The 12,582-nt window shown below is 43.5% G+C and overlaps 1 protein-coding gene across 1 annotated transcript in view; it reads left to right on the forward strand.

Annotated features, from left to right (window-relative positions):
- Nucleotides 1–632: 632 nt before the first annotated feature.
- The window catches only part of SNTB2 (syntrophin beta 2), a 32,275-nt gene continuing 20,325 nt past the window's right edge, over nt 633–12,582 (forward strand). Inside the window, exons 1-3 of the mRNA XM_073659235.1 lie at nt 633–1,277; nt 10,710–10,911; nt 11,026–11,221. Coding sequence (XP_073515336.1) covers nt 734–1,277; nt 10,710–10,911; nt 11,026–11,221 — 942 coding nt within the window. The 5' untranslated portion in view covers nt 633–733. The remainder of the gene's footprint in view (nt 1,278–10,709; nt 10,912–11,025; nt 11,222–12,582) is intronic.

Genomic DNA, 12,582 nt, shown 5'->3' on the forward strand with positions numbered 1-12,582 from the left:
AACGCAGCAAAAAAAATGCTACATGTGAACAGAGCCTTAGATTTTAAGAGGAAACGTTAGAAAAGCCATTTTTTTCAGTTGTAGTAAATATAAATGCTTCTTATTTTTTGACAGACTCATTGATAAACATGGATTATTTTACTCTTTATATAAAAATAATAAAACAATTTCAAATAAATCCCAATAAAAAAATACCAAACCAAAAGAATTTTTTCAGATTCCTCTGTAATTCCTCCTGGAAATTGATACCAGTTGTGGAGAAGGGATGTCCCTGCACACACTGACACTGTCCAATCAGTGTTGGCTGAAAAGGGAACACCCCACCCCCTCCCAACTGGTGACACCAAGTTCCAAAAAGTTTGGGAAGAATTATTTTATGCGGGGGTACAAGTATTTAATAAAGTCAGGAGAGGTGTAAAAGAGTAGGGAACACCCCACCCCCTCCTAACTGGTGACACAAAGTTCCAAAAAGTTTGAAAAAAGTTTGGGAAGAATTATTTTATGGGGGGGGGGTACAAGTATTTAGTAAAGTGAGGAGAGGTGTAAAATTATGTGCAGTAAAGACGATGTTTTTATAAAACCGCCTCTATTAGAAGTGTGACCTGTGCCTGGCCCCCTGATGGCATGTGTCGTATCAGCCAGCAGGTGGCGCTGCGCAGCGTGTGCTGGAGGAGGGAGCTGTGCCGCCGCCGCCGCTGCTGACACTGGCAGGAAGTGTGCACAGGAGGCGACCATGGCTGTGTGGACCCGAGCCTCCAAGTCTGGGCTCCTGGAGCTGCTGCTGCAGGACCACTGGGTGCGGGTCCATGCGGAGCTCTCCGGGGAGTCCCTGAGCCTGACCTCGGAGCAGGAGCCGGCAGCACTTAATGGCATGAGCAATGGCACAGAGTTGGCCCCTGGCAGCCCCCGCAGGGGCCCCGGCCGCTCTGGTGCCAGCTCCCCCCAGGCAGGCTCAGACTGCGGCTCCGAGTCAGGACTGGGAAGCCCAGGTGCCAGGTTCCCCCTGGACAGCCCGGAGCTGGGCACAGAGCCAGTGAGGAGGGTGAGGGTGGTGAAGCAGGAGTTTGGAGGACTGGGCATCAGCATCAAGGGCGGCCAGGAGAACCACATGCCCATCCTCATCTCCAAGATCTTCCCAGGACTGGCAGCAGACAAGAGCCAGGCGCTCAGGGTAGGAGATGCCATCCTCTCAGTCAATGGGGCAGATCTGAGGAACGCCACCCATGACCAAGCTGTGCAAGTGCTGAAGAAAGCGGGCAAGGAGGTGACATTAGAAGGTAAGCTTCTGCCAGTGCACATGCCCATCTTGTGTCTGATATCACTTCTGATTGGAACTTGCACCGTTTTTTTTTTTTTCAAGTTTTAGGAAAAGTTTTTGCAGAAACGGCGCCCCCTCTTATCCATTGGCTGTGCCTGGTATTGCAGATTGGCAGCAAAATTAGACACACAGCAATATGTTTTTTATTCTAATCCCCGACAGCCCCTTTAAGAAAAAAGATGATTCATGTTCATGATTTCTGTTTGACACCAATTGGGTACTAGGCAGCACCCATAAAGAATCCGACACGGACCATACACTTTAGATTCCTCCCGACGCCCCGTGTCCACATAAACGTTCAGCTTGGCATGTGTTTTCGATCACTTATGGGAAGCATTTATCTCACCGATGGGGCATGTTGAAATCCAACATGTCCAATTCTTTTTCCCTTCAATATCATCCACCAGGAGAATGACGGATGATAGTTTTTGTTGGGTTTTCCCGAATTGATGGATCCATATATAACTGGGCAGTCCGGAAACTGAGAACGCTGGGTTGTAATGTCGGCCATGATGGCTGTCACCCAGCTTTCCCAGAAGCGGATATAACACAGAAGTGTCCGAACAACATTTTTACCAGCTATTACTATTCATACTCCTCTCCCAGTTGCCTAATTACTTTTGCACTGAAAAATGAAACTGGTGTTTTAGAGACCACACCCGGAGCTTACTGGGTTCAGATTGCATAGGTTTTCCTTCTTTTTGTGAATACCTGATTTTTCGTAATTTTCTTGCGCTTCAGTCTATCACTAATAACATGTTTAGCAACAGTCAAAATAAAACAGTTAGTGGAAAACTGGATGTTCTTGTTCTACTGACAAATTACTTACAGAGTATATCTGCCTGTATTATACTCCAGAGCTGCACTCACTATTCTGCTGGTGCAGTCACTGTATACATACATTACAGTACTGATCCTGAGTTACATCCTGTATTATACTCCAGAGCTGCACTCTGTATTCTGCTGGTGCAGTCACTGTATACATACATTACATTACTGATCCTGAGTTACATCCTGTATTATATTCCAGAGCTGCACTCACTATTCTGCTGGTACAGTCACTGTGTACATACATTACATTACTGATCCTGAGTTACATCCTGTATTATACTCCAGAGCTGCACTCACTATTCTGCTGGGGGGTCACTGTGTACATGCATTACATTACTGATCCTGAGTTACATCCTGTATTATATTCCAGAGCTGCACTCACTATTCTGCTGGTGCAGTCACTGTGTACATACATTACATTACTGATCCTGAGTTACATCCTGTATTATATTCCAGAGCTGCACTCACTATTCTGCTGGTACAGTCACTGTGTACATACACTACATTACTAATCCTGAGTTACATCCTGTATTATACTCCAGAGCTGCACTCACTATTCTGCTGGTACAGTCACTGTGTACATACACTACATTACTAATCCTGAGTTACATCCTGCATTATACTCCAGAGCTGCACTCACTATTCTGCTGGTGCAGTCACTGTGTGCATACATTACATTACTGATCCTGAGTTACATCTTGTATTATAGCCCAGAGCTGCACTCACTATTCTGCTGGTGCAGTCACTGTGTACATACATTACATTACTGATCCTGTGTTACATCCTGTATTATACTCCAGAGCTGCACTCACTATTCTGCTGATGCAGTCACTGTGTGCATACATTACATTACTGATCCTGAGTTACATCTTGTATAATAGCCCAGAGCTGCACTCACTATTCTGCTGGTGCAGTCACTGTGTACATACATTACATTACTGATCCTGTTCTGATTCTGAGTTACATCTTGTATTATACTCCAGAGCTGCACTCACTATTCTGCTGGTGCAGTCACTGTGTACATGCATTACATTACTGATCCTGAGTTACATCCTGTATTATACTCCAGAGGTGCACTCACTATATGCATAAATAATTGGAAAAAACCCTAAAATCAGCACCCCCTCAAAATATTCAGGGAAGTTTAACCCTTCAGGTGCGGCACAGGAATGAACGCAAAGTGGAATGAAAAATTTAAACTTTTTCCCCAACTAAAATGTAGCTAACACAACAGGCCACGATAACTTGCAGACCCTGGGGCAACCATCGGTACCATACAGTCGAGATTTCAGGGTGCTGATGGGATTAAGTAGGTAGCCCCCCTCTTTTAACTATTTGGATGCCACTGTCGCTATTGACAGCAGCATCTACGGGGGTTTAAACGTCCACGATCGTATATAACTGAAAATGGAAAAATTCTTGAGAATTTTTAAGAAGAAGCAAATTTCAAAGTTTTTTTTGCAATTTTGACCCATTTAAGAGGTTAAGTTTTGTGAAATGTTAAAGTCTTAGGGCTGAAGTTGAGAAGGACAGACCCCAACAGGACAGATCTCTCCTGGTAGTAGTTTACTACAATGTATCCGCGCCTGACAGAGGATGATCCAGACTGGATACAATTTTACAATCCCTCGGTTCTTGGTGTAAAGAAGAATCTTCCCATTCACATCTGCGTCACAGATTCCATTAAAAAAAAGTCCCAAAAAGTTGTACATGTGACAACCACCCTCCCAAGAATCACTATAATAGAACCTAATGGCAACCTTTGTCTTTGATCCGTGTCCCACTTCTGACACCTTCACCTATCAGGAATAACATATATAGAGAATATTATCCCTGGCACTCAGAGACATCTTTCCTTCTGAAGTAGAGCTAATTTGCTTTTTTTCCGACAAGCATTGGTTATAAGGCAATGTTCACACTGACATTTTAAAAAAAATATATATATGTTCCTTCACTTCTTATTCATTTTTTATTCGAACTCCTATTGGCTGTTCTTATTTTTTTTGCCTTTTGATTTTTCACTGAAAAAGTTTAAAAAAAAAAAAAAAATACTTAGTGGAAAAAAAAAACCACGTCAATTCCTTGAAGGAAACATCTCCAAACTGGGCACTGTCCAATCAAAAGGCTGCGAAGCACACTTCAGGAAAATTACTCCTCCAAAAGTTTTCATAGTCTCTGCAGCAAAGAAAGGTTATGTTCACCCTGAGATTTTTTTTTTTTTTTTTTTGAGGCCGTCAGCGTTTTTCAAGTGGAAACCGCTTCAGGAAACGCTCCTCTTTCTATTTAAAATTCTTGAGGAAGTTTCTGTTCTCTGAAGTTTTTTCAAACTTCTTTTTTTTTTCAGTTTTTCTTTCCTGATGTGTTTTTTTTTTTTTTTTTGCAGCCTTGCTTAGTTTGGAGTGTTTTCCATCAGTAGACACTTCAGACAAGGGATATGCGCTTTCTTTTTTTGCCACCAGATGTTTTTTAAAACCTGAAGCGGGAAAAAAAAAAAGTTTAAAAGACGGAACATAAAATGTGGTTTTACAATAGCAATAAAAAAAAAAGTCTTTCACGCTTTTGTTTCTTTTAAGGGATTTTTCATGCGTTTTTCTGAGCAGGCCAACTCCAAAAACTGTGACCATATACCCTTGATCTGACGGTGCCTTGCCACCGGCTGCTTTTTTTTTTTACATCTCATATATAACATAGTAGTGGCTTTCAAGTGCAAGCCGGCTGAAGAATGGACCAGTCACTTCTTTAAGTCTCTTCATGGAATCTGCCTGAAATACACTGAAAAAATTGTTAAAGAAAACCCATATAAATTAATAGGAAGAGTTTTTCAAACCTGTTTATTTTGAACATGATTTGCTCTATGACAAAAAAAAAATGTTGTAAAAAAATAAACCAAAAACCCTCCCATGTGAACATAACCTAAAGCTTTCCCCATCCACCTCCACTTCCCTGAACCAAAGGTGCATAAAAAATCAGATCCCATATGGAACATGTGGATTGCATGATTGTATCAGACTTTTACAGATACATTACAATTAGAAGCTGTATTTGATTGTGTAACATTATAAACTGTGTAAAATCGGATGTCATACGGACACACGGAAGAAAATCGTCCTTGTTTTCTGGATGAAAATTAAATGATTTTTTTTTCATGCGCTCATCTGACTCCGACCAAAGGCGAATCCATTTGTAAAAACTCGTTGTTTTTGAAATCCTCAAAAAAGCTTTGTGTGAACATAGCCAAAGACATCATGCACAATCTGTCCGTCTCGAGAATCTGCTCCCTCCAAGATCTGATTTACCAAATGACCTCTTGCGCTCATTCGGAAGAACCCCTACCTTTCCCCTTAAGGTTGATACTGTCTATTATGTTCTAAGGGTCACCCCAATCCTGCAGACCAGCCTTCTTATATCTATGGGCTGCAAATATGCAGGTTTGTCCCAGAAATCGGGGTGTGTTCGTGTAAAGGATTTGTTTTTTTAAGTAGACGCTCCTCTTTGCCCAGTTCCATGGAGCTGCCAAAAAACAGAACTTTTCTGCAGCCGCGTTAACCCTTTCCGTGCAGAATCCCCCCCCCCCCACTGCCTAACAGAACGGAGAGATTTGCTGAGTCTGATAATACTAATCGGTCTTAACTCGGCATTAATATTAATACCCCTCCGCCCCCTGCTGATGACTGCTGTCGCCTTATACGGAGCATCATCTGTTTCTGTGTATGCTATTTAACCCGAAAAGTGGGAAGATTACCGCAACGGTGTTGTTACATTGGGATTATTTCATTATCTGGGTCCCTGTTTGGTGGACCCCATAGGGCAGGCTACTACAGGACTTAGCTGTAAGTCTACACAATTACAGGAATTTAACCATGAAATGGTTAAAAATAACGGGGGTTTGGCAGAGGGAACTGCAATATTTTAACAATTTTTTGAATTATTTATTAATGTCAGTGCTGTGGTCTGCGAGACATTATAACAAATTGGCGCCATTTTTCATAGCTCTTGGAAGCGTCAATGTATCCACAAAGTCCTACGTTTTACAGGGAACTGCCTGCTGTAGAACTACAACTCCCAACATTAACAGCAGCACAGATCTTTCTCCTGTTCTTGCAGTTTGCTACAATGTATCAGTCTTTTTTTTTTTTTTTTTTTTTTCTTTTTTTTTTTTTAATCTTATGTAGCAAACTCTCAGGATGCGACTTAGGCTATGTGCACACATTCAGTATTTGCTGCAGGTTTTTCTGCAAGAAAACCGCTGCAGAAAATTTCAGAAATCTCGTTCACTTTTCTGGTACTTTAAACGCCCCATTTTTTTTTATTTTTTTTTTACCCTGAATGCAAAAAATGCAGTGTGTGAACAAACCCTAAAACTCACTGCATCCAGGAGTTAGGGGAAAAAAACAACTAGTTGTTCGCACAGCTGCGATATTGCTACAATGTATCTAGTCTAGACAATCCTCTGAGCAGCATACGTCTCTGCTGTCCTAATAGTTTGCTACAATGTATCAGTCCAGCTTGTTTATTCCAAAGCATTGCTGCACTAGATACAATTGTAGCAAATAGTCAGCTGTGGAAATTTTGGAATTTTTGTGCAATTTTTGGGTTATCGTAGTTTTTCAGTCACATTAATGTATTTTCCGTGGGCACAACAGACAGCGCATGGACTAATTTTGGTCTCGGTGCTGGTGCACGTGGGCGATTTTTCGATTTACGTACCAGACTGGTGCATGTAGATAATAGGCGGCTCTAGTACCTGTCCGCAATGCAGACGGAGCCGGTGACAGATCTGCAAAGTTCAGCGCTCCTCTAAACTTGGCTTATTGATGCAAATTGGGATGTTTCCATTCAGTGACAGCAAGAACAGATTTTGTAAACGTGGCTTGGTGCCATACTCCCAGCCCCATAGCTGTAGATGTACAGTAGATGGTTAGGACATGCTGAGAGTTGTAGTTTTTTGCACTGGAGAGGCACAGATTGGAGACCACCGGTGTAAAAAATTACAGACATCCAATGTCGTCGGCCCCCCTTCCCAGCTGGAGTCATATGTAAAGAGCTCAGCATCTGGTTCGCTGGCAGCGGCCGGGTCTCTCGGCACTGGGTGTGCCGTGTGTGTAGCCAGCATATGCTCCGCATGTGACTGACACATAAATGTTACAAGATGCTGGTGTTTACTCAGCGCTGTAAAACTTTCGCAGACTGTTAAAGTTTGGGAGTGTTCATGAAAAGCATAGCACGAAATATCATGAATATTATAATACATATAGATCTGCATTGGAGCTGTATACCCAAAACGGTAACTTTTTTTTTTTTATTTTGGAAAGTTGCACACTTTTACATTTTTTTACATTTCAGAAACTTGGCAAATATATTTTCATTTTGTCATGTTCTGAGAATTATTGGCCGTTGCTCCATATAATGTGGAAAGCAGCATTGAATGTGTGCCCAGAATGAGAGGTGCTTTTCTTAGGAGTATATCTGATCGTGGAAAACATTTTCTTCCAAAATCAGCGACTTCGGTCCACAGATTGTGTTAAGTATTGCAGATTTATTTAATGGAACTGCAATACCATGCACATCCAATAGAAAGGGGTGGCGCTGTTTCTGCAAGAGGGCAGCTTGTTTTTCGAATCCTAAGCAACCGATTATTGGTAAACTGATGATCCAGGTGAGGGTGAATATTCATCTTTAGAGGAAAGGTAATTTTTCCTCCTCCTTGTAAATTTTATATTGTACAGTATTTTATAGGTTGCACTTTGATCCTCTGTGAGCTGGAGAGATACAGGTCAAAGGCACAGGAGAGGTGAGGCCACAATGTGCAGCAGCATGTATGTCTCAGGCAATCCACACATTTTAGAGTACAGTTAGGGTTTTCTGTTATGATTGCTTCTTCCAGTAGGTGGCAGTAGAGTTCAAGTACTATTCCCCTTTAAATGGTATAACCGTTGAGTCCATACTCTTGCTAAAACCTTTGGGGACATCTGAATCCTAAAGCCTCTGAGAAAAGAGAGGGCAAATGGGTTTACATGATTTGTGGAGAGAACACTGCCAAACGTGGAGTATTTTAGTTTCAGCCAATCAGCTTCTTCAGCAGAGGATCTGGGGGAGTATATTGGTTACATCAAGGGGGTGCATATAGCATTAATTGAACAGCATCAGAAATCTTTTCAGGGGTATTGAGTGCAGCCTGTTGTCCTACTGGAAAGGACAGGTGGACGGTGCTTCTGGAATGGAGCCTTGTCAGTCATTGGCTCTCCTCCAATCAAAGCTGACATGGTTCCTCCCCCTCAAGTGCTGCAAACATGTCCTTTTCGGAAGGACTCTAACCTTTTACTCAGCAATTTCTTAAAAGTGACAGCTGTTTATTAATAGTGATATAAGGAATCCCCCAAGAAAAGCTGGTGCCCCGAAATCAGTTGACTGTAGGGGAAAGTATGTATTACACAGTCCTCATTGAAAAAAATGGACTGTCACTCTTTCCAGCAGCTCTTTCCTGCGGGTACTGAATGGACCCCCTACTGTAACATCCATGTCTGTTAGCTCAGCTGGACAACAGTGAAATTTGCTTTATCCAAATTTGGCAGAAAAGTCCCAAAAGTGGGAACTAGAGGCCTTATTATTATTTATTGTTATAGCGCCATTTATTCCATGGCGCTTTACATGTGAAAAACGGGTATACATAGCAAACAACAAGTACAATAATTTGAACAAAAACGAGTCAGCGACTGGTACAGGAGAAGAGAAGACCCTGCCCGCGAGGGCTCACAATCTACAAGGGATGGGTGAGGATACAGTAGGTGAGGGTAGAGCTGGTCATGGAGCGGTATGGTGGAGCGAGGGTTACTGCAGGTTGTAGGCTTGTCGGAAGACGTGGGTCTTCAGGTTCCTTTTGAAGGTTTCCACGGTAGGCGAGAGTCTGTTGCTTTGGGGTAGAGAGTTCCAGAGTAGGGGGGGATGCACGGGAGAAATCTTGTATGCGATTGTGGGAAGAGGAGATACGAGGGGAGTAGAGAAGGAGATCTTGTGAGGATCAGAGGTTGCGTGCAGGTAAGTACCAGGAGACTAGGTCAGAGATATATGGAGGAGACAGGTTGTGGATGGATTTGTATGTCATGGTTGAGGTTTTGAACTGGAGTCTCTGGGCAATGGTGAGCCAGTGAAGAGATTGACAGAGAGGAGAGGTGGGGGGGGGGGACGACGACAGGTGGATTAGCGGGCAGCAGAGTTTAGGATAGATTGAAGGGGTGCTAGGGTGTTGGAGTGGAGGCAACAGAGCAGGAGGTTGCAGTAGTCCAGGTGGGAGATGATGAGGGCTTGCACTAGTGTTTTTGCAGAGCCTTTGCTGAGGAATGTGCGGATTCAGGAGATATTTTTGAGTTGGAGTCGCAGGAAGTGGAAAGGGCTTGGATATGTGGTTTGAAGGAGAGATCAGAGTCCAGGGTTACCCCGAGGCAGCGAGCTTGCGGGACTCAGGAGAGTGGACAGCCATTGATGTTGATGGATAGATCAGATGGGGGGGGGGTTGAGCGAGATGGTGGAAAGATGATGAATTCTGTTTTATCCATGTTAAGTTTTAGAAATCTAGCAGAGAAGAAGGATGAGATAGCGGACAGACTTAGTGTACATGTTGGATATAAAAAAACTGTTCTGAAACTACAACCTCCAGCATTTTGCGGTCAGGACATGTTGTGAGTTGTAGTTTCACAACAGTTGGAGTACACTGATAAACAATGCCACTGCCTCCCGGAGTCAGAGGATGCTGGGAGTTGTAGTTTTACAACAACAGATTGCAGCCCACTGATAAACAATGCCCCGGATCACCCACCTTACCCAGTTGTGGACCCCAATATCCAGCCTTTCAGGAGTCTGTCATCCCAGCTTTCCCAGAAACCTGATTTTTAGCAAGAATGCTCTTAAAGACACCGGCTATGGAATACAGCGACTTATTTTGGCTGCACCTGATGGATGTATCCTTAGGGGCTGCTGGTATTGGAAAGAGACCCTTCTGTGCCCCCCTTTCCCCTTTTCTGCGCCTCTCCATTTATAACACCATGCGATCCCGCTCTCCCTTATATGGAGACTCTCCCTAATCCTCCCTTATTCTGCAACAAGCCATATAATCTGCAGTGAGATAGCAGCTTCAGACCAGATTAACCCCTGACATCCCCGAGGAGGGGGGGGGGTTGTAAGGCGTCTGGCAGTCACCACCAGGCTGGCGTCATTATTTCATGCTATATTTATTCTGGAGACCCCATTTAAGGGAAAAATATGAAGTTTTTCTTGAAACTTTTTTTTTTTTTTTTTTCTCCTCCTCCCTTCGTCGCATTACTCGCATCTTATGCAATGTCCAGGAAAAGAAAATTTCATTGTGAAATCCAAAACGTCTGCAGTAAAAATATTCAATTGAGTTGTTAAGATGATAAAAACGTCCCAATAAGTATAAGACAGTTGAGTGACCTCAATTACAGTTTTTACCATGATTGTCATCCAGCTTTTCCAGGATCCTGAATGGCAAAACTGTGTAATTGCTGTATCCATTGACTCTAATTTTCCAATCTTTTCTCTTCCACAGTGCGTTTCCTGCAGGATGTGTCCCCCTATATTCGGAAGTCGTCCCTGGTGGGTGATCTTCCCTGGGACGGTTGTGACCTCCGCAGTCCGGCACACAGCGATGCATCTGGATCCCCCAAACATGGCCCCAGGGACTGCAAGGTCATTCCCTTAAAAATGTGTTACGCTGCGAGAAATCTGAGCATGTACGACCCCGAGGGACGGTCAGTGACAATGTGTGCGTGGCTCCACTGTTCCTGTTTGTCTCCGTAGGAGGTGCATGTAGTGGTGCGCCTCGCGCCTCTGCTCCGTGCCTCTTATGTCTACATCTCTTCCAGGCTGGTAGAGCTGCGCTCGCCGGACGGATGTCACTCTCTGGTGCTCCGCTGTAGGGATTCGGCCTCCGCTCTGTCCTGGTCACAGGCCTTGCACAATAACATTACGGCTCTGCTGCCACAGGTCCTGGCGGAGACCCAGTGCATGCTGGGAGCTGCGACCGAAGACCTCAGATATTTAGGCTGGGTGGCTGAAAAGGTGCGTATATGGTCCAATATGTACTAAATATATGATCGATGAGGGACTGATGGCCGGGACCCCCTCTGTTATTGAAAACAGTGTCCACGCTCACCACCACTCCAGTCACTTCTATGGGAAAGTTATCGACCACCGCTCCCATACACAGTGAGTGGAACAATGGTCATGCATATGTGCTCCCGCTCTATTGACACAGTGGACTTTATGGTCCCCGTTCTCAGGATTGGTGGGGGTCCCAGCAATTATACATTTATCATATATCCTGGGAATATATTATTAATGGGACAACCCCTTGTAAAATTTTATTGATAAATTCTACGTATTAACAGTCAGTTATATTTCACTATTATGAAGAACTCTGCTTGCTGTTAGTAAATGGGAGCAATTTACAGATCTAGTACTTCTCACAACTGAGAGGCCCCCTATATACAGGGTGAGCCCCTGCATAGCCTCCTATATACAGGGTGATGCCCCACATAGCCCTCTATATGTTAACCAATTATGTCCTCAATAATAGTGGAGGTAATTCACATAGTAACTACAACAATACCTCAGGCAAAAAATAAAGACTGAGAAACAAAGCGATCCATCAATTAAAAACTATGAATTTTATTGAAACAAAATTAAAAATATCCAATAAAAGAGCAGAATGCCATAATAGGGGACGCCCCCGGAAGAAGCTGGCAGCGAAACGCGCGTCGGGGTGAGGTGACACGGACCCACGCACTTTTCCACACTTTAAAGGATTCCTCATTTCACAGGTATTGGACCTTTTGGCACATTGTATATACACTGCTCAAAAAAATAAAGGGAACACTCAAATAACACATCCTAGATCTGAATGAATGAAATATTCTCATTGAATACTTTGTTCTGTACAAAGTTGAATGTGCTGACAAAAAAATCACACAAAAATCATCAATGGAAATCAAATTTATTAACCAATGGAGGCCTGGATTTGGGTCACCCCCAAAATTAAAGTGGAAAAACACACTACAGGCTGATCCAACTTTGATGTAATGTCCTTTAAAACAAGTCAAAATGAGGTTCAGTATTCTGTATGGCCTCCACGTGCCTGTATGACCTCCCTACAACGCCTGGGCATGCTCCTGATGAGGTTGCGGATGGTCTCCTGTGGGATCTCCTCCCAGACCTGAACTAAAGCATCCGTCAACTCCTGGACAGTCTGTGGTGCAACGTGACGTTGGTGGATGGAGCGAGACATGATGTCCCAGATGTGCTCAATCGGATTCAGGTCTGGGGAACAGGCGGGCCAGTCCATAGCTTCAATGCCTTCATCTAGCAGAAACTTCTGATATACTCCAGCCACATGAGGTCTGGCATTGTCCTGCATTAGGAGG

This window comes from Phyllobates terribilis, unplaced genomic scaffold, assembly GCF_046119375.1.
Source record: "Phyllobates terribilis strain yellow unplaced genomic scaffold, ASM4611937v1 Scaffold_13__5_contigs__length_258822181, whole genome shotgun sequence".
Lineage (NCBI taxonomy): Eukaryota > Metazoa > Chordata > Amphibia > Anura > Dendrobatidae > Phyllobates > Phyllobates terribilis.